The sequence below is a fragment of the Marmota monax genome, unplaced genomic scaffold, assembly GCF_021218885.2.
Source record: "Marmota monax isolate L192 unplaced genomic scaffold, Marmota_monax_Labrador192_F-V1.1 WCK01_AAM20220418_F8-fsc00151, whole genome shotgun sequence".
Lineage (NCBI taxonomy): Eukaryota > Metazoa > Chordata > Mammalia > Rodentia > Sciuridae > Marmota > Marmota monax.
In genome coordinates, this window is record NW_026694226.1 from 3,532,572 (window position 1) to 3,552,703 (window position 20,132).

Consider the following 20,132-nt stretch of genomic DNA (forward strand, 5'->3'; position numbering starts at 1 on the left):
CTAGGCGCCATCTCCGCCTCTTTAGGATAGGGGTGCGGGAGAATGGGGAGGAGAAGGCAGCATTGGGGTGGGGCGGAGCTGGTGTTGGGCTGGGGGTGCAGGGGGAACAAGGCCAATTCCTACTGAGGGTCTGGGCGTCTTTTGAAAACATGCTGTAGTCTCCACCTGCCGCGGGAAAGAGGGGGCGGGGCCGAGGGCGGGACTTGGGCGGCACCCCAGGAGAGGCGGCGGGAGCCTAGTGGACTCCCAAGCTCCGGCTGCTGTAGTTGTCCTAGCCGATGCTGGTGCTGCGGAGGGGCGGGCGAGGGCGGGGTGTCCGGGCGAAAGATTGGAAGACCCCCTGAAAGACCAGCTAGACTTCGGAAACTGGAGACACGCCCGGGGAGACCTGATTTTTTTTTTTTTTGCACTGTTGTTTCACTGTTGGGGAGCACTCACGGGATTCGTCCCATGGCCGGGGCTCGGAGCTGCGATTCTTGGGGGCCCCCTGGGATTTGCTATCTTCTTGGTTCCTTGTTCGCCGGACTGCTTTTTCCACGGGCTGTCGCCTTCAATCTGGATGTGATGGGCGCTCTGCGCAAGGAAGGAGAGCCAGGCAGCCTCTTCGGCTTCTCTGTGGCCCTGCATCGGCAGTTGCAGCCCCGACCCCAGAGCTGGTGAGTCACCGCCCCCGCCCAGAGTCCCCAGGCCCAAGCCACAGATCACTCCCCACCCCCGTCTCACCAGTCACCTCTTCTTCTCTCTATTTTCAAACTCTTACCAACTCCTACGCTGCCCAGAGACATCCCATATCCCAACCTGGAGACTTATCTCATGTGTCTTGGGTTTAGAGCCCACCCCCACCCAGGTCCTAGACCCAGAATTCTGCTTTGAGGATGAGTTGGAGAGCAAGGCTCTTGCCTTGGCAGGGAACCATCTCCTTCTGCCTTTTCCCTTAATTTGCATCTTTGTTCCAGCTCCAGGGTCTCTGGCTCCTCTCCTTTAGAGGGCTAAATTCCCCCAGGAAGGAAGACTGATCATTCTGTTTCTACCTAGGGCAGAAGGAAAGGGAAAGGACAGAGAGGATGAGGGTGTCATGGGAGGGATGGAAGGTGGAAGGTAAGACTCCAGAAATAACTTTCTGCCAGAGCATTGCTGTGGGATGGAGTGAGGGCTACAGGACACTGGAAGGCCAGGAGAGCGCAGCTGCCACTTCTGAGGCTCAAGGCAGCAGGAAGATTGAGAGACTGGAGGGCCTGGCAACTTGCATTGGTGGTTTGGTGATAGAGTGGCAGAAAACAGTCTCCAAAGTAGTGGTGGTGGCAGCGGTGGCTGCTGCAGCAGCAGCAGCAACAGCAGCACCAGCAGCAGTGAGAGAGATCCAGGAAGGATGCTGGCCAGGCTGCTCCCTCTCCTCCCCCTTAGGAAATTTCCAACTCCAAAAATTTCAGCAGAGGAGGAGTGAGGGGCAGAGGACAATTCTAGTTCTCTTCTCATCAGTTCAGGACCCCTGGGAGATGGACACAGTTAGGTGGAGCTTGCAACTGGTCATGCTTCCTGTACTCTTGGCTCTTGCTAAAACGAGAGACCAGAAGGGGAACAAAACTTCCCACTCCCATCCTGCCAGGGGGGCTTCTCTCTCTTAAGCCAGTGCCTAAGACACATTAAATGTCCATTACGGGGATCAATGCTGTCCACTGGGACTGCCCCATTCCCATTATTGCCCTGGGGGCAGAGGGCAGAGATAAGAGCTTATTTCTCTTTAGTCACAGAAAGTGGGGGCTAGCTCTAATCTTCCTTGTTCCATTATCACAGTCATCGGGGAGCAGGGTCAACAGCCCTTAAAACTTTAGGATGTAAAAAGGAACTGACTTCACCTTTTCTTCAGGCTGCCATCCCTTCCTCCCTCATCTCTGTCTCATTCCTCCCCCACCCCTCCTTCTCTTTCCCCCATCTGCCAGAGTTCCAGGACTGGAGGCCTTTTTAGGACATGCTGAACTCTCTGAGCTATTTCCAGGCAAATTCTAGGTTATTTTTAATGGCTTGGTCTCTTGTCATTTTCCCCTTCTCTTTGAATGTGGCTCCTGATTCTGTCTCCCAGAGCCAAGCTTGGGGGCATTTGCAGAGGGGTCTGACTGCCTAACCTTGTCCTTTTTTCCGGCAGGGGGCGCTCTGCTGCTTGGTGGCCCTAAGAGGCCAGGTACCTTACTCAGTCCCTAGCTTTTAGTTTCAAAGGCTATCCTTAGCATTCACTGATGGAAAGGCTTTGGATGAGACTTTGAGGTCTAACCTTCTTATTTTGCTCCATGGTAATTTCCATCAACTATAAAACAGAGATAAACAATTTGTACTACCACATCATAGGATTGTTTGAGGAGTAATATTATATATATTCTAAGATTATATATATATACAATTTGAGTATTAAAATATTTTTTACATGTTGATGGACCTTTATTTTATTCATTTATTTATATGCAGTGCTGAGAATCGAGCCCAGTGCTTCACCCATGCTAGGCAAGCACTCTACCACTGAGCTAAAGCCCCAGCCCTAAGAGTTCTTAATATATATAAAATGCTTAGAATAGTTCACAGCCTATAGCGGGTACTATGAAAGTGTTCGTAGTTTGGCTATTTTTGTACTGTGATCCACAGAGGCTAGTTTTAGTGCCTTACAGAGATCCTGAATCCAAAGGCTTTGAGGCCCCCCAAGGCTGAACCAGCCTGCTGGGTAAAGTAGCCTTCCCAGTGGGCCCCCCAGGTTGAAAGGGGTCAGAAAGGGGCCAGACTTAGGCTGGAGCCCTGACATTTGTGGAGAATTGAGAAGTTCAGGGGTATTGGGCTACTCTTCTTTTTTTAAAAAATATTTATTTATTTTTAATTATAGGTGGACACAATGTCTTTCTTTTACTTTATGTAGTGCTGAGGATCGAACCCAGTGCCTCACGCATGCTAGGCGAGCACTACTGCTGAGCCACAACCCCAGCTCTGGGCTACTCCTTCTTTTGCACTTAGCTGGGCCCCCAAGGGTCTCTCTACTTCCAGCTGCCAACCTTTTATCCTCTCTGTGGTGGGTGCAGCTGTGACTATTGTTCTGTCTGGGGGCCTGGGATGCTGGGACTCATGGGATGGAGCCAGGAAGGTGTGGCTGGGGCAGAGGTGGAGGGGATGAGGAGGCCATTTGTGCGTGCTCTTGTTCCAGAAAGAATTGGCTGATTTCTTCTCTATCAAGAGCAGGGTTAGGCTTGTCTATGCACTTACTTTCCTTTCTCCATATAGGCCCCTCCCTTCCTCCCTACTCCTATCTTCTAGGGGAAATGTAAGCATGAAACACTTCAGCTTCTCTGTGTGCTTAGCTATGTCCCGACCAGCTGAGGTACTGTGTGTGTCTGTGAGTCCACTTTGTGGTACTAGGGATTGAACCCAGGGCTTTGGGTATGCCAGGCAAACACTCTACCACTGAGCTACATCCCCAGCTCATCTTGACACTTCCTATGAGGTAAGCACAAAGATGAATAAGACAGCCTCAGCTTCCTATGTTTGGAGGTTGGGGGCACTGCTGAATAGTCTGAAGGCTGACATTTTTTTTTGCACAGGGTCCTGTCATCTAGATTCTTTTGTGTGCAAGATACCTTCCTTTCCCTTTCCTCCTTTTCCTTTCCTACAGTTGTCTAAGTGTACTGAAGACAGGCCAGTCATTTGGTGAAGTGACCTTAAGTAATGGAGTTAAGCAGATGTAGATTTGAATTCCAGCAAGACTTTTTAATATCTTTGAATAGAGTTTCCTAATCTGGAAGACAAGAAAAGAATCCTTATCTCATAAGATTGTTGTGAGGATAAATGGGATAATGAATGTGACTTGCTTTGCCCAATGCCTGACACTTATTTGGAGAATGATAAACATTATTTCCTCACATTCCTTGTGTCTAGCTTAGGTTATAACCTGTAGTAGGTGCTGGATAATACTACTTCCTTGTCTCACTAGTGCCTGACATAGGGTCTCAATAAATAATTGTTAAATGAATGTTGAATGTATGTTCCCTTCCCTATTGCTCCCCATCCCCCTTTTCTCTGATGACACTGGCTCTGACATGGGATGACAGCTGCTAAGAGATGAGGAGGAGTTGTGGGAAGGGAGAATGGCTCTGTGCCTTCCCCCAACCCCATCAGAACTGGCATGGTGCCCCACAGATGACTGTCTGTAATATTGCCCTGCAGTTTTGGGCCTTGCCCCCCAGGAAGGGGGGTGGAATAAGAGTGTGGGTGAGAAGCCTTAAGGTTTGTCCTACTGCCACTTTTAAAAAAAAATTTATTTTTTAGTTTTTCAGTGGACACAACATCTTTATTTTTATGTGGTGCTGAGGATTGAACCCAGTGCCCCGTGCATGCCAGGCGAGCGCGCTACCACTTGAGCCACATCCCCAGCCCCTATGGCCACTTTTGAGTGCTTCCTTCTGCAAAGAGAGGACCCATGTGGCCAGCTGGGGGTTGCTGGCTCACCTCCTCCCTCTTTCACTCCTGGCCTGGGGGTTCAGCCCTGGGGGACCCAGGAAGCTTCCATTCCCAGTACAGTCCTCCCCTGGGGAAGATGCCTTGGCTGTGATCATGGAAAATTGTCCTGCCAAGAAAGCCGTGGCTGGGAAAGAGGATGAAGGGGAGGTGGAGAGAAGACTGGGTGAGGGCAGGGGGTGGGAGGAGAGGAGAGGACCATGGATGTGGGAGGAGAAGGAAGAATGGGGAAGGAGATTCAGGTTGGGAGGAGGAAAATGGGGGTAGGATTGGCCACAGAATGAGAAACTTGTCCCTTCTTCCATGATAGCCAGTGTGGCTGATAGAATCCTGGGCTGGTAGAGTTGCTGGGGGTCGCGGTGGGGGTATATTTGCTGGGCCCCTGATGAGGGAGAGGAAGGCCCATATATAGCTTCTTGTCTTGCTTCAGAAGCTGGTTCAGAAGCCTGCTTCAGAGTGACACTGTGGTGTCACTCTGGGCCCCTGTTGCTTTTGCTCCCAGCATTCTTGGCATTTCTGGCAGGGTTTCAACTGAATGAGGGTTGGGAGGAGAGTAGAGCCTGGGGATGGGGCCAAGCAGTCGGTAGGGAAGGCCTAGACAGGAACAGGTGCTGGGAACAGGCGGTTCTTTCAAACAAGCAGTGCTGGCCAGGCTGTGTGTGTTGGTCCTTCATCCAGAGAGTATGTAACATGATGTTTGTATGGCCAAGGGTATTAGTCTATTCTCACCAGAATTTGAGAAAAATCCCTTTTTCTCCCTCTCTTTAGTTCTTAAACACTGCTTGGCCCCTGGGCCTGGGCAGCTCACGGGAGGTTGGAGAACACTGACCTCTAACTCTGGCCTCTGCCCCATCATGCAGGCTGCTGGTGGGTGCTCCCCAGGCCCTAGCTCTTCCTGGGCAGCAGGCAAATCGCACTGGAGGCCTCTTCGCTTGCCCTCTGAGCCTGGAGGAGACTGACTGCTACAGAGTGGACATTGACCGAGGAGGTGCGGCCCTGCTGGGTGGAGTGGGGAAGAGGACTTGGCTTCCTTTTCTTGTCCGTAATTCCCAGTGTTTTGCCTCTAGCTGATGTGCAAAAGGAAAGCAAGGAGAACCAGTGGTTGGGAGTCAGTGTTCGGAGCCAGGGACCTGGGGGCAAGATTGTCGTGAGTACTGCGTCTTGTGGCTGAATGCAAGGATGATGATGATGATACTATGATGATGATTGTGTAATCTGTGTGCATATGCCCAGATGTGCTTACGGAGCACAGGATGGACACATAATATGATTCCCAGGGCAATTATAAATAAGTATAAGACACGGTCCCTGTTCCTTAGAAATCTAAAAACATCTAACCATCCGTTCTTTCACTCATCTGTTTACCAACTGTTATTGAGAACCTTTTAAGCATAAGAAACTGTGTTAGTTAGTGAGAGAGGAAATATAAGGACAGTGGAAGGCCTGGTTCCTGCCAAATAGTCATGGGGATTCTCATTTTCCCTTTTTAAATATATATATATATATATATAAATATTAGTTATAGATGGACACATTATCTTTTTTTAATTAAAAAAATTTTAGTTGTAGATGGACACAATACCTTTATTTTATTTATTTATTTTTATGTGGTGCTGAGAATCGAACCCAGTGCCTCACACGTGCTAGGCAAGTGCTCTGCCACTGAGCCACATCCCCAGCCTCAGACACAATATCTTTATTTTTATTTATTTATTTTTTATGTGGTGCTGAGGATCGAACCCAGGGCCTCATGCGTGTGAGGCAAGCGCTCTACCACTGAGTTACAACCCCCACCCTCATCCTCTCTTTTATATGTCTCTTTGGGCCTTTCCTAACATGCATAGGCACACAATTTTCAATACAAGTCGCCACAGGGCTGAATATGGTTAACATTAAGTGAGAGGTCCAGTCCCCAGCATATAAGTACAGAAGGAGTAGGGAGGACTCTGGTAGTGTAGTGATTTGACCTGGACTTTCAAGAATAGGTCAGGCCTGGGGAATGAAAAGAGAAGGAGGTTCTTTGTAAATGAAGTGGTGGCCTTAAAAGGTCCAAGGACAGGACCATGCTCAGCGTATTGCAGGATTGTGACCAGGGAGGGACATATCCTGTGTCTGTGGGTGCCTACGCAGAATGTGGAATAAGTGTGACGTTCTGAGAGGGCAAGGAAGTAGATGCAGATGGGATGCTGGGTAATGCAAGGACTTGCTTAACACTGGCTGGGCGGTGTGCTCCAGTGATGTGGCATCTGGGTGTGTGCATGTGTGTGTGATATGTCTGCCAAATGTCTGCGTGTGGGTAGCATGAAGATCCCGGGTCCACACAGGAAATAAATGACTTTTCTTGCCTACTTCTCACAGACCTGTGCACATCGATATGAGTCGAGGCAGCGAGTAGACCAGATCCTGGAGACGAGAGATGTGATCGGTCGCTGCTTTGTGCTAAGCCAGGACTTGGCCATCCGTGATGAGCTGGATGGTGGGGAGTGGAAATTCTGTGAGGGGCGCCCCCAGGGCCACGAACAATTTGGTTTCTGCCAGCAGGGCACAGCTGCTGCCTTCTCCCCCGACAGCCACTACCTCCTCTTTGGGGCTCCAGGAACTTATAATTGGAAGGGTGAGTCACTCCTTAGAGAGTGGGGAGAAGGGGACCAAAACCTCCTCTTACCCCAGAGATGGGGTTGCAGGCAGCAGGTGGCCAAGCATGACCATGCTTTCACTGGCATGTTGCCCTGGGGCACTGCCATGCCTTCCACCCCCATCATGCCACCACACACATGAACGGGGTATCTTCTCTCCTTGCATGGCCAAATGTTCCTCCACATGCTGGCATGAGCCCCCATATGCACAGCTGGGTCTGCCCACCCAGCCAGGGCCTGCTTGCTCCGACATGCAGCCCAGCCCTCATCACTGCCATTCCTGCCTCCGCACGCTGCTGTTGGCTGAGCTGACACTCGGTGAGTGTGTGATGCCAAGTCCAGGGGACCCCAGCATGCTTGGGTTAGGGAGGGGGGTGAAGATGGGGCTGGAAAGGAGAGGACGGGTGTCCTCATGTGCCTAACTCAGTGTCCCACCTGCGGGGTGCTCTTTGCTCCCTGCTTCAGGCACTAACAGGACTGTCCTTGCAGGCACAGCCAGGGTGGAGCTCTGTGTGCAGGGCTCAGCGGACCTGGCACACCTGGACGACGGGCCCTACGAGGCGGGGGGTGAGAAGGAGCAGGACCCCCGCCTCATCCCAGTCCCTGCCAACAGCTACTTTGGTAGGGACCCTTCCCTGGCCCACAACGGCTCTAACCCTCTGCTCCTCTCTCATCCTCCCCACCCTCCATGCTCCCAACCTTCTGTCTCTGTCTCTGTCCGTCTCTCACCCTGTCTCTCTTATCTCTCTGTTCTCTTCATGTCTCTCATTTTCTTCCTCCACCTCTTCCTCTTCCATCTTCTTCTGGCCTTTCTGTCTGGCTCTCTCTCCTTGCTCTGTGGTCCTTCCCCTGGATGTCCCTTCCCTGGTGTCTCTTCCCCACCTCCCCCTCACCCCCACAGGGTTGCTTTTTGTGACCAACATTGATAGCTCAGACCCTGACCAGCTGGTGTATAAAACTTTGGATCCTGCTGACCGGCTTCCAGGACCAGCCGGAGACTTGGCCTTGAATAGCTACTTAGGTTTGTAAGCTCCCATTTCCTGGGCCCTGGGGGCTTGGCCCTGGCCTCCCCTCTCCCCAGGGAACGTTCTTTTCCTGCCTTGCCCCACCAATACGCACCCAGGGCCCAAATTACAGAGAAGACCTTTGAGCGCCTAGTCACTAGACCCAAGAAGAGGAGGCTCCAAGGGTGACGGCCTTGGGGGCTGTGAGTGAGGGGGTTTTCATGGAGGAAGATCCTGATGAAGTGACAGGGAAAGGGCTGAGACTGTCCTGGGAAGGACAGTGCTGACCTCTGGGGGGCCTTTCTCTGAGGGGTTGATGGTGGGCTCAGGCTGGAGAATGGTCTAGCTTGTTGGTAAGTCCCCCCATTGTCTCATCTACATCCCTCTGCTAAGGAGGAGAAGGAGAGGCCTGAGAGACATTTGGGTGAAGCAGGCTCTTCCTTGCTTGTCTGTGTCTCCCTCCCATCCACGTGAAGTCTTCTCCTGTCAGGGTGGTGGGAGTGGGGCCAAAGAAGGTGCACTGGGTGGGTGCTGGCAGCTGGAACTCGGGCCTCCTAGGGTGTGTAGATACGGGTATTACCTCAGCCCAGCTCCTGCCACTGTGCCCCTCCCACCGCTGGTCATCTGGGCTTCTCTGTCATTACTTTTTTCACCTCCCTTTTAGTCCCTGAGGCTGACCTCATCACAATTCTTGTGACAAACTCTGGGTCAGGAGAGTGTGGGAGGGCTGCCAGACCACTGGAGGGGGAGGAAGAGCAGTCCAGCTGTGGTGGTGATGACTTGGGGGCACCTTTACCTTCTGGCTCCAGACCTATTGGACTCAGGCAGGGTGGGGGTAGCTGGGGTGCACCCGGCTTCTGAGTCTTAGGGAAACACTAACTGGTAAGTCATCCCTCATTCCTAGGATTCTCCATTGACTCTGGGAAGGGTCTGGTGCGAGCAGAAGAGCTGAGCTTTGTGGCAGGGGCCCCCCGTGCCAACCACAAGGGTGCTGTGGTCATTCTGCGCAAAGACAGTGCCAGTCGCCTAGTACCCGAAGTGATGCTCTCTGGAGAGCGTCTGACCTCTGGCTTTGGCTACTCGCTGGCTGTGGCAGATCTGAATAATGATGGGTGAGAGTAGGCAAGGGGAGTGGGGTCTAGGGGGCGCTGGGTCCAGGAGGTATAAGTGACCTTGGGCATCTTCTCTTGACTCCGTTGGCCTAGGAGGACCCCACACTGACTGTCTCCCTTTCTCCATAGCTGGCCAGACCTGATAGTGGGTGCCCCTTACTTCTTTGAGCGCCAAGAAGAGCTGGGGGGAGCTGTGTATGTGTACATGAACCAGGGTGGTCACTGGACAGGGGTCTCCCCACTCCGGCTCTGTGGTTCCCCTGACTCCATGTTCGGGATCAGCCTGGCTGTTCTGGGGGACCTCAACCAAGATGGCTTCCCAGGTGTGATTGGAAACAGAAAAGATTCAGTGGAGGGATGGGGTCAGGGGAGGAATGGGGAAGCCCCTCAGAGGTCAGGGGGGTGGGTGGTCTTCTGAGGGCTTAGAGAGAGGATTCTGGGTTCACATATGAACTTTACTATGCTTTGTGACCTTTTTGAGCTAATAATAACTGAAGGGAGTCATTTAGGGGATTAAAAATGATGTATTCCAGGTGCCTGGGACTTTGTAGTTTCCCAATACAAAAAAAAAAAACAAACTTATTATATAGACCAAATGCCTGAGGGAAATTGGGGCCTACCCTTGTCTACCCCTTCCCCAGTGTGATGCCTTTTCCCCATGACCCTCAGATATCGCTGTGGGAGCTCCCTTTGATGGGGATGGGAAGGTCTTTATCTACCATGGGAGCAGCCTGGGGGTGGTCATCAAACCTTCACAGGTGAGGAGACTCATTGTGATGAGGGAATGGGTGTGGGTGGAATAAGGGCTGCAGAGGGCAGGGGAGGCAGATGGGGGAGACGGGGTTCAGCGAAGGAGGCTGACAGCTGGTCCCCAGGTGCTGGAGGGCGAGGCTGTGGGCATCAAGAGCTTTGGCTACTCTCTGTCGGGTGGCCTGGATGTGGATGGGAACCATTACCCTGACCTGCTGGTGGGCTCCCTGGCGGACACTGTTGCACTCTTCAGGTAAGCCCCTCCCTCTTGGCTGCCTTCTCCCTCCTTGAGGCCATCATCTCCTCCCTGTAACTCTGATTTCCACTTCAAGTCTGAAGCTAATGAGTGTCCAGCCTTCTGTCTTCATGTTTCTTGTACCCTGAACTCCCTGTTCCCCCAGGGCCAGGCCTGTTCTCCATGTTTCCCACGAGGTCTTCATTGTTCCCCGAGCCATCGACTTAGAACAGCCCAACTGTGCTGGTGGCCACTCAGTCTGGTGAGTCGGGGTCCGAGGAGGTCAGAGCAAGCAAGGTCTAGTTTTCCTGTCCCTGTCTCTCTCCAGTTTCCCAGCTGGAGGAATGGGAAGGGTGGGCCTGGGACCTTGGAACATCAGCCTTGTTTGGCTCAGAAGCCACCCTTTGCCCCCACAGTGTGGACCTAAGGATCTGTTTCAGCTATATTGCAGTCCCCAGCAGCTACAGCCCTATTGTGGGTGAGTGAGGTCCTCTCCCTCTGGTCATCTCATTGGGTTTCCCGGGAGGGTCACTCCTGAATGGAGAGGAGGGAACCTTGGGGACAGAGTCAGGGGGAGATGTTCCCAACTCACGGCCCCTCTCTTCTCCCCACACACCACAGCCCTGGATTATGTATTAGATGGGGACACAGATAGGAGGCTCCGGGGCCAGGTTCCGCGTGTGACCTTCCTGAGCCGTAGCCCAGATGACCCTAAGCACCAGGCCTCAGGCACTGTGTGGCTGAAGCACCAGCATGACCAAGTCTGTGGAGACACCATGTTCCAGCTTCAGGTGGACACCAATTCCTGGCCTGGGGGTCCTTCTCACCGCATGTCTTCTCCTTTATTCCTCTTAGCTGCTTCTGACACGCTCACACCTCTTTCTGAGATCTGAATCACTCCAAGAAACCTCCCTTATGGCTTCACCTTCTCCTCATGACTGCTTTCTTGTATCTCCTGTAGTCTCTGGAGGTGGGGATGGCAGGTTCCATTTTCACATCTAGTCCTCAGTGCCCTAAATCCTGGGTCACCTTCCTTCCCTAATGCAGTCTGTCCTCCTTCTTCCTTGCTCAGTTCTCCATCTTTGTCCTTAATCTTTCTAAACTTCTCTAAGTTTCAGAATGTGTCCTGTGTCTGGCTGGGGTCTTGGGCAGGGTTGGGGAGTCATTTAGGGGATTAAAAATGATGTATTCAAGGTGTACAATAGATGAAGCTCCTGCTCACTGATCCTAGCATGTGGATAGGGGCAGGGGTGTTCCAGTGAGCAATAATCTTTCCCCTTCTCAGGACAATGTCAAAGACAAACTTCGGGCCATTGTGGTGACCTTGTCCTATAGTCTCCAGACCCCTCGGCTCCGACGACAGGCTCTTGGCCAGGGACTGCCCCCAGTGGCCCCCATCCTCAATGCCCACCAGCCCAGCACCCAGCGGGCAGAGGTGAGCATGGGAAGAGGTGCTGGGAGGGGCAGTTATCCTGGTCCTTCACCAGTGACACCCACTCATTGCTTGCAAATCTCTTCTATACATCACCCTGGTAGTTCTTCATGTTTCTAGGTGCTGTAATAAGTAGACCCCCCAAATGTTAAATGGCCCAAAAAACCACATGTTCCAGTCCGGGGATGGTGTTCCTCCAATCTCTGTAATCCTTTAGGGTCCCAGGCTGATGGGGGTCTGTCATCAAAAGTGGTCACACCATCAAATGTGGCCTCCAAGGTCCTTTCTGCTTTTCAGCCAGAATGGAGAAATATGAATCTCCTGGCACAGTTCTTACAGGCAGCCTGGGAGTGGTACCCTTTACCAGTCTTTTCATTCTTGATGTGGAATTCAGTACCTGCAGTCATAGCTGGGGAAATGTGGTGTAGCTATGGAATGATCTGCTTGTCTTTACCACAGCATGGCAATACACCCATCACATTACAGCTCAGAGTGGCTAAGTGACCATCCCAGTACCACACAGCCAGTAAACAGCAGATCTGGGTTGTTTAATCATGTAATACTCCAACCCACTATATGCCTTGTGACACATTTAACCCATGCCTTGCCCCTTAGGAATGACCCTCTCCTCAAATCGCTTTCCAGATCCACTTTTTGAAGCAAGGCTGTGGTGAAGACAAGATTTGTCAGAGCAATCTGCAGCTGGTGCATGCCCGTTTCTGTGCCCGGGTCAGCGACACAGAGTTCCAGCCTCTGCCCATGTGAGAGGAGTGGGGAGCACATGGAAGGGGGAGGGATGGCAAGAGCTCAAGGAATGGGAGGAGTGCCCTCAGGAAGACCAGGCAGAGGGAGGGTCTGACCCTGTAGAGAGAAGGCCAGAGAGGAGCAGATGACCATCCAGAAGACTGGGAATCGAGTCAGTGATGGGGCTGGGGCACCAGAGGAGCCTGGTATAAGTAACAACCCTTCACAACACCATAACATACAGTTTCCATCTCATTGTTTAGTCTTCACAGATGTGAGGTAGGAGTTATCAGTCCCATTTTACAGATGGAGAACTGAGGCCTAGAAAGGTTAAGGTTATTTGCCCAAAGGAAGAAGTAGTGGACTGGGATGAGGACAGTGATCCCCTGGCTCTCATTGATGCACAGAAAGACCTGACTTGGGTTGGTGTATGATCCAGGAGACCTGGGGTGGGGGGAGAGGCCGGGGATGCTGAGGCGGTGGTATGCACTGGGTGAGTGTCGGGGAGGCAGGAGTGGAGAGGCAGAGAGGGTGTTCTGACCTTAGAGTGAGTGAGATCTGATCCTCCAGGGATGTGGATGGAACAACGGCCCTGTTTGCACTGAGTGGGCAGCCAGTCATTGGCCTTGAGCTGATGGTCACCAACCTGCCCTCCAACCCTGCCCAGCCCCAGGCTGATGGGGACGATGCTCATGAAGCCCAGCTCCTGGTCACCCTCCCTGCCTCATTGCACTATTCAGGAGTCCGGGCCCTGGATCCTGCGGTGAGGGGCCTGGGCAGGGTTGGGTGGGGTCTTGAAGGGCTCCAGTAGCCCAATCTCACCTTTCCTTCCTACCCCATTCCAGGAAAAGCCGCTCTGCCTGTCCAATGAGAATGCCTCCCATGTCGAGTGTGAGCTGGGGAACCCTATGAAGAGAGGTGCCCAGGTGTGTACATCTGCCCTTAGTTCTGTCTGAGTGGCTGCTCCTTAATCTCCTACTGCCCCCCCCCCCCCCCCCATGACTCTCATTCCACTCTGGCCTAGGTCACCTTCTACCTCATCCTCAGCACCTCTGGGATCACCATTGAGACCACAGAACTGGAAGTAGAGCTGCTGTTGGCCACGTAAGCCTGGTGGGGCAGGATGGTGGCAGCATGATAGCAGTTGGACTGTCCTCGTTGACCCCAAGGGGGTGCCCATGCCTGCTGCCCACCCCTGCCCTTATCTACATGCTAGGATCAGTGAGCAGGAGCTGCATCCAGTGTCTGCTCGAGCCCGTGTCTTCATTGAGCTGCCTCTGTCCATCGCAGGGTAAGCCTTGCCCAAGTGGGGTACTCTGCTGGAGGGTGGGGGTATCCCCTCCTAAACCCTGGCCTGGGCTCTGTCTTGCCTTCCCTTTCACTTCTGGCTCTCCATTCAGCCAGACCCCAGGCTTTCTCAGCCCCTGTTTTGACCCCTTCATATCAGGGTGGCTGTACCACAGCAACTCTTCTTCTCCGGTGTGGTGAGGGGTGAGAGTGCTATGCGGTCTGAGCGGGATGTGGGCAGCAAGGTCAAGTATGAGGTGACGGTAAGTGTCCTGATATATGGGCCCTTCATGGCCCTTCTCCCTTCTTGGCCCAGAGGATAAGGGGCTGCATGGTCCAGTGATTTTTGGGCCTCTGCCTTACACCTGGACCTTGGCTGTGGGCATATGTTGGTGCTGGGTCCTCAGCTAACCATTTCCTGTTCTTTTTGACTGGCCATTTTATTTCCTTTTGGTCTGAGGGATGGGACCTTGGGGAAGAGTTGATGTCTGTCTTTAGAATTCTGTCCTCGCTTGGCTGGAGCCTCCCGCATGCCTGCTCAGGATGCCTCCAGAGAGAGAATGGTGCCTCATCTGGTCTTGTTCCCAAGTCTTTGCTGAAACTGTGCTTCTTGATGCCATCCCCTCAGCCTTGTCCCCTTGTCTCTGTGGGTTTAGGTGTCTGCTCAGAAACTGAGCGCCCTTCCTTCTGTTCCCACAGGTCTCCAACCAAGGCCAGTCGCTCAACACCCTGGGCTCCGCCTTCCTCAACATCATGTGGCCCCATGAGATTGCCAATGGGAAGTGGCTGTTGTATCCCATGCGAGTGGAGCTGGAGGGCGGTCAGGGGCCTGGGCAGAAAGGGCTCTGTTCCCCCAGGCCCAACATCCTCCGCCTGGTGAGGTTTAGGCAGGGTAGGCAGGGTAGGACTTGGGAGGGATGTTATGGGCCTGGGGAGCATGTGTAAGTTGTGTGGAGGATATGTGATCTCAGGATCCCTGCATTTGGAGGAATGTCACTGGTCCTTCCCTTTCTGTATATGCAGGATGTGGACAGTAGGGATAGGAGGCGACGAGAGCTGGAGCAGCCGGAGCAGCAGGAGCCTCGTGAGCAGCTGGCACCCACCACGTCCTGGTGGCCAGTGTCCTTTGCTGAGAAGAAGAAAAACATTACCTTGGTGAGGGAAGGGTGAACACAATTGGGGCATAACATGATAGGAATGCTGTTGGGGTCCAGAGCTTCAGGTGGTGGACATTCAGGGAGAGTGGCCTGTCAAGACGTGGTGGTCATACACCTGGGCAAGGACAAGTTGACAAGACAGTTTGCAGCACAGCTGGAGGGAGCGGGTGCCTATGAGGCAACTGCTGACCCCACAGACTCCCCAACTCCAAGCGCTCACTCCAAGCAGAACCCTTGACCAGTCAGTCAGTTAGCTAGCAATCCATTTGCCTTAGATTTATATAAAATATCTATACAGGATAGAATAGGTCTCTGAGATCCGTTTTTGTTTTTTTTTTTTTTTTTTGTAGTGCTAGGGATTGAATCCAGGGCCTTATGTATCCTAGGCAGGTGCTCTAACACTGAGCTACAACCTTGTTCTTTTTTTTTTTTTTTTAATCTAATTGTTTTTTTTTTAGGGGGTGGGTGCGGTACCGGGGATTGAATTCAGGGGCACTTGACTACTGAACTACTGAACCACATCCCCAGCCCTACTTTATATTTTATTTAGAGTCAGGGTCTCACTGAGTTGCTTAGCACCTCACTGTTGCTGAGGCTGGCTTTGAATTCTTTTATGATTTTCCGGTCTCAGCCTTCTGAGCCCTGGGATTACAGGCATGTGCCACTGCACCCAGCTCTTGATGATTTTCAAGAATGCAATATATTGTTATTAGTTATGGTCATCCCAATGTACAGTAGTAATAGAGCTCTTGAATTTATTATTCCTGCCTAACTGAAACTGTATCCTTTGACCAACATTTCCTATTCACTCCCGCCCATCCAGCCCCTGGTAAGCATGCTAACTCTCTACTTCTGAGTTCACCTCTTTTAGATTCCACCTATGGGTGAGATCAGGTAGTATTTGTCTTTCCATGCCTGGCTTGTTTCACTTAACATAACATATGAAAATAACATACACAAAGTTAAGGCAGATAGTCTTGCTTTTAAAACAAATTGACTAAGGACTCTTGAATTGCTCAAAAGTTGCAAACTAAAGGACGACTCAAAGTAACTTCAAGCACTCTCAGAGCCATTCTTCTGTAAATGGACTGTGGCATGATGAATATAACATAACTTTTATACAAATAGGTTATTAGTGACAACTTGGTCAAATGGATTAGGTCAGTCTTGGAAGGAACAGACTGAGTTCCTGTCCTTCCAGCAGATCCTGTGTCACTCTCCTCCTCCTTCAGTGAGTTTGAGCTTAGTGCAGGCCTGTGGTTTTGTCTAATGTGGACCTGACTTGCAATACCAGCTCCACAACTTAATAGTTTTGCTAGGTGGTCACCTGGCCTCCCTGGTCCTCAGTTTCCTCCTTTGAAAAATGTTAGTAATGCTGGGCTTGGTGGTACATGTCTGCAATCCTAGCAATTCAGAAGGCTGAAGCAGGAGGGAGGCCACCCTGGGCAACTTAGTGAGACCCTGTCTCAACATAAAAAAAATACAAAAGACTAGAGGTGTATCTCAGTGGTAGAACACCTCTGGGTTCAATTCCTAGTACTGCAAAAAAAAAAAAAAAAAAGTTAATAATATGCACTGTGCAGGATACTTAAGTGGGGTAATTGCTGGCAGATAGTAGGTGCTCAAAAATGAAACCATCACAAGGTAGCAATAAGAATCAGTTGGAGAAGCTACTTTGCCTTTTCCTGTTAAGAGATCCCCTGTGTGCCCCTCATGCATTTCAAAGCCAAATAGCTCAGATTTGGGGTAGGCAGCTGTTTTGGACAATAGGGTTAGTTTGGGAAGACTTCCTGGAGGAGGGAAGTTAGAGGTCCTGAAAATAAAATAAAAGAGATGGTAGGCTTAATGGGGTGGGGCTGAGCAGCTCTGAACCCTGCCTGTTCTTGTCCTTAGGACTGCGCCCGGGGTACTGCCAACTGTGTGGTGTTCAGCTGTCCACTCTATAGCTTTGACCGTGCGGCTGTGCTGCACGTCTGGGGCCGCCTGTGGAATAGCACCTTTCTGGAGGTGAGGGCTCTGCTGGGCTTCAGGCTGGGTTTCTTCTTCTGCAGAGGCCCCACTGGGATTCATCGCTACCTTGTTCTTATCTAAATGCAGCATATTCCTGAACCAAGACAGACAGAATCAACCTTGGCATTGGGCACCATTCCATTTATAATTTCAGGAGCTGGGGGAAAGTGAGGGGAACGTGGGGCATTTAGGAGGAGGGTCCCTTTCTCCACTCTCTTAGGAGTACTCAGCTGTGAAGTCCCTGGAAGTGATTGTCCGAGCCAACATCACAGTGAAGTCCTCCATCAAGAACTTGCTGCTCAGAGATGCCTCCACTGTGGTGAGTTGCAGGGCTGGGCTGGCTGGGTGGGGAGACTCTCTTCTTTCCTTCTCCCTCCAGCTCTCACTCCATTAACTCCTTATTCCTCAGATTCCAGTGATGGTATACTTAGACCCCATGGCTGTGGTGGCAGAAGGAGTCCCCTGGTGGGTCATCCTCCTGGCTGTGCTGGCCGGACTGCTGGTGCTAGCGCTGCTGGTGCTGCTCCTGTGGAAGGTGAGGCTTGGGGAGGGGGGCACCTGCTGGAGGCTAGACTTCCTGGTTGGGCAGGCAGACATTTGAACTGTGGCTCTCTCACTCACCTTCACACGGATGTATTCAACAAATCTACATTAAGCGCTGACCCTGCATGCACCAGGGACTCTATCCAGCCCTGAGTGTTTCAAAGATAAGTCTGATGCAGATCTTATTCTCAGGAATTTTGTAGCGTAGTGGGGTTATTGAGCCTCACAGTCAAAGACAAGGCAGAAGGGGTTGAGTTGAGAAAGGGGGAGTTCAGAGGAAGGGAGACTCAAGAGCAGAGGGCTGTGGAGCTGGGTCTTAAAGGAAGGTGAGTTGATAGAATCTGGATATGGGGAGATGGGGTGGGTGGGGCCTGAGCCTTCCAGAAGGCCCCTGGTAGGCAAAGACATGGAGCTGGGGAAGTATGGTCTGATTTAATGAGTGTGGCAGTGAAGGCTGGAAAGAAAGCTGTGGCCCAAAAGGCCACCAAGTGTGGAGAACTAGTTCCAGGAAGCTGCCTGCAAAGCTGGACTTTGAGCTTCCACATACCAGGTCCACATGGAACCATTCTTGAACACACCCAGCTGTAACAGAATCCCATTGATATCTGGAGTGCAACGTAAAAACACACCCACCCACATATCAGTACAGGCAGTCACATACATCACCAGGGCTCATCGTCTCTGAGCCACACACCACATCTGGGGATGGGTGCAGAACCGTGCATGTCCTTGGGCTCTGCGGGGCACTGCCCTACTTCCCACCTGTCCCCTGGGACCGATCACAGAGTGAGCACACCTTTTGGCAAGTGGACCAGGCTCTGGAGTGGCATCTAAGCAGTGGGGAACCTGCCCAGTCTTAAGGGAGATTGATGTCTTCATGAAACTGGCCCCAGGATGCTTTCCCCCTGCACCCCAGAAACAGCAGAGATAAGGCCCCCTCGTCTTCAGTCTTTCCATCCTCTGCCTCTTTTGCTCCCCTCCTCCCTCAACTTCCCAGTGCGGCTTCTTCCATCGGAGCAGTCAGAGCTCATCTTTCCCCACCAACTATCACAGAGCCCATCTGGCTGTACAGCCGTCGGCCATGGAAGTTGGGGGTCCAGGGACTGTGGGGTAACTTGTATGTGTGCATGAGTGTGTCTGCAACTATGTGTGTGTGTGTGTGTGTGTGTGTGTGTGTGCGTGTGTATGTATGTATGTATGTGAGAATGAATAGAGTTCTAGCATTCAGGGATCAGGAATAAGGAATGTGTTTGCATAAGGGTGATGTGAGTCCTAGTGACGGAGGCGAGAAATCATTAGGAGGCTGAGGTTATAAGGGTGTGTGTATACAGCTGGGGGCATGCACTAAGAGCTGGGTGGGCTCATGGCTGAGCATGTAGGAGTGTGGGGAGGCTCCCTGCACGTCTCTTCTGTAGGCATGAGTGTGCAGAGATGGATGTGCAAGGAGATGCTGTGCAGCCTGAGCTTGGGGAGTCTTGGGAAGCTCTGAGTATGAGTATGGAAAGGCCACATGGCCATCTTGGTGTGCAGGACCAGCATGGTCATGATGTAAGGAGGGGATGGAGTACTGTATTCAGGGAGGAGAGGTCCCTGCCTAAGGGAGGTGCTACCCAGTGTACAAGCACACAGGGGGTGTGTAAGGCGCGAAGGGGCCAGATATGCAGGGGTTGAGGAAGCCATTTCCTCCTCAGATCTTGGGGGATGCTGTTGGCCTCTTAAGAAGCTTGGGTGGATAGAAATCTTGGGAGTTAGAGGTCCTGATGTCCCACCTCCAAGCCTCCCTTTCAGAGGCTCAAGGAGATTTCCTTTCCTGCTCCTCGGGCCCCCTCTTGATCTTCCTCTTGCTGTGAATGAGAACCTGGGGCCCTGGCACTGGTGGTACCCTGGGTACTGCCCATGGTGCTGGGTGCTGGCTGGCCTGTCTCTGTTCTGCTTCAGCTGGTTGTTTCTCTCCCAGGGGTGGTGGGGGCAAGGTTCTGTGCTGTGGGTGTATATCCCCAGGGCCTCAGCCCTGCAGCTCCTCATAGTCTGGCTTGGCGTCCTTATAGATGGGATTCTTCAAGCGGGCAAAGCACCCTGAGGCCACAGTGCCCCAGTACCATGCAGTGAAGATCCCTCGTGAAGACCGGCAACAGTTCAAGGAAGAGAAGACAGGGACCATCTTGAGGAACAACTGGGGCAGTCCCCGACGGGAAAGTCCTGACGCACACCCCATCCTGGCTGCTGATGGACACCCTGAGCTGGGCCCTGAGGTGCACCCTGTGCCAGGCACTGCCTAGCTTCCTTGGTCTCATCCTAGCCCAAGGGTCCCTTCCACCTCTTCCTGAGTGGCTCCTCTGGATGAAGAGAGTAGAATTGGTTGCTGACACTGCCTCAAGATTTGGCAGGATCTGCTTTCTCAGGAGCACAGACCTCACCCACCCATGAGAACCACCCCGATCTTCCCCTTGGAATGCTGGGAGACAAGAGGGTGTCAACCAGGGATGGGGCTGTGGGGCAGGGCAAGAAGGGCAGGGATGTCCTGCTATATGGTGGGGATCAGAATCCCTCCTTCTGCCACTCCCGCTGTGTAACCTGTCTCCCCCAAAGTGCCTTAGCCGGACAGTCAGGGAGGAGATTGTGTTGCTGACTCAGGGGCTTCTCCCTCCTCAGTTTCCCTTCTCCTCTGACCTTAGTTTGCTGCATCAGTCTAGTGGATTTTGTCTATTTATTAAAAAACATTTGAAGACAAAAT

The 20,132-nt window shown here is 52.1% G+C and overlaps 1 protein-coding gene across 3 annotated transcripts; it reads left to right on the plus strand.

Annotated features, from left to right (window-relative positions):
- The first annotated feature begins 298 nt into the window (after positions 1-298).
- Positions 299-20,131, plus strand: Itga7 (integrin subunit alpha 7). Of its 3 annotated transcripts, XM_046466665.2 has the most exons (26): positions 299-656; positions 5,349-5,476; positions 5,556-5,635; positions 6,847-7,102; positions 7,614-7,745; positions 8,026-8,145; positions 9,033-9,240; positions 9,370-9,563; positions 9,910-9,998; positions 10,116-10,243; positions 10,392-10,487; positions 10,642-10,703; positions 10,847-11,016; positions 11,511-11,660; positions 12,303-12,418; positions 12,972-13,164; positions 13,247-13,327; positions 13,426-13,505; positions 13,618-13,692; positions 13,849-13,951; positions 14,388-14,564; positions 14,712-14,843; positions 16,739-16,852; positions 17,076-17,174; positions 17,265-17,390; positions 19,447-20,131. In XM_046466665.2, exons 1-26 carry the CDS (start codon positions 451-453, stop codon positions 19,675-19,677), a joined length of 3,546 nt encoding a protein of 1,181 aa, XP_046322621.1. In that variant the 5' UTR covers positions 299-450; the 3' UTR covers positions 19,678-20,131. The 3 variants fall into 3 exon arrangements, with proteins under 3 accessions (XP_046322621.1, XP_046322622.1, XP_046322623.1); XM_046466666.2 differs by lacking the exon at positions 8,026-8,145 and having other exon boundaries at positions 300-656; XM_046466667.2 differs by lacking the exon at positions 7,614-7,745 and having other exon boundaries at positions 300-656.
- The last annotated feature ends 1 nt before the right edge of the window (position 20,132 follows it).

Bases quoted from the DNA above. Each gene is read 5' to 3' on its own strand.
- Itga7 (XM_046466665.2), top strand. From the start codon at position 451: ATGGCCGGGGCTCGGAGCTGCGATTCTTGGGGGCCCCCTGGGATTTGC. The intron at 10,704-10,846 runs GTGAGTGAGGTC...CACACACCACAG, and splicing joins CAGCTACAGCCCTATTGTGG to CCCTGGATTATGTATTAGAT. The intron at 14,565-14,711 runs GTGAGGTTTAGG...CTGTATATGCAG, and splicing joins GGCCCAACATCCTCCGCCTG to GATGTGGACAGTAGGGATAG.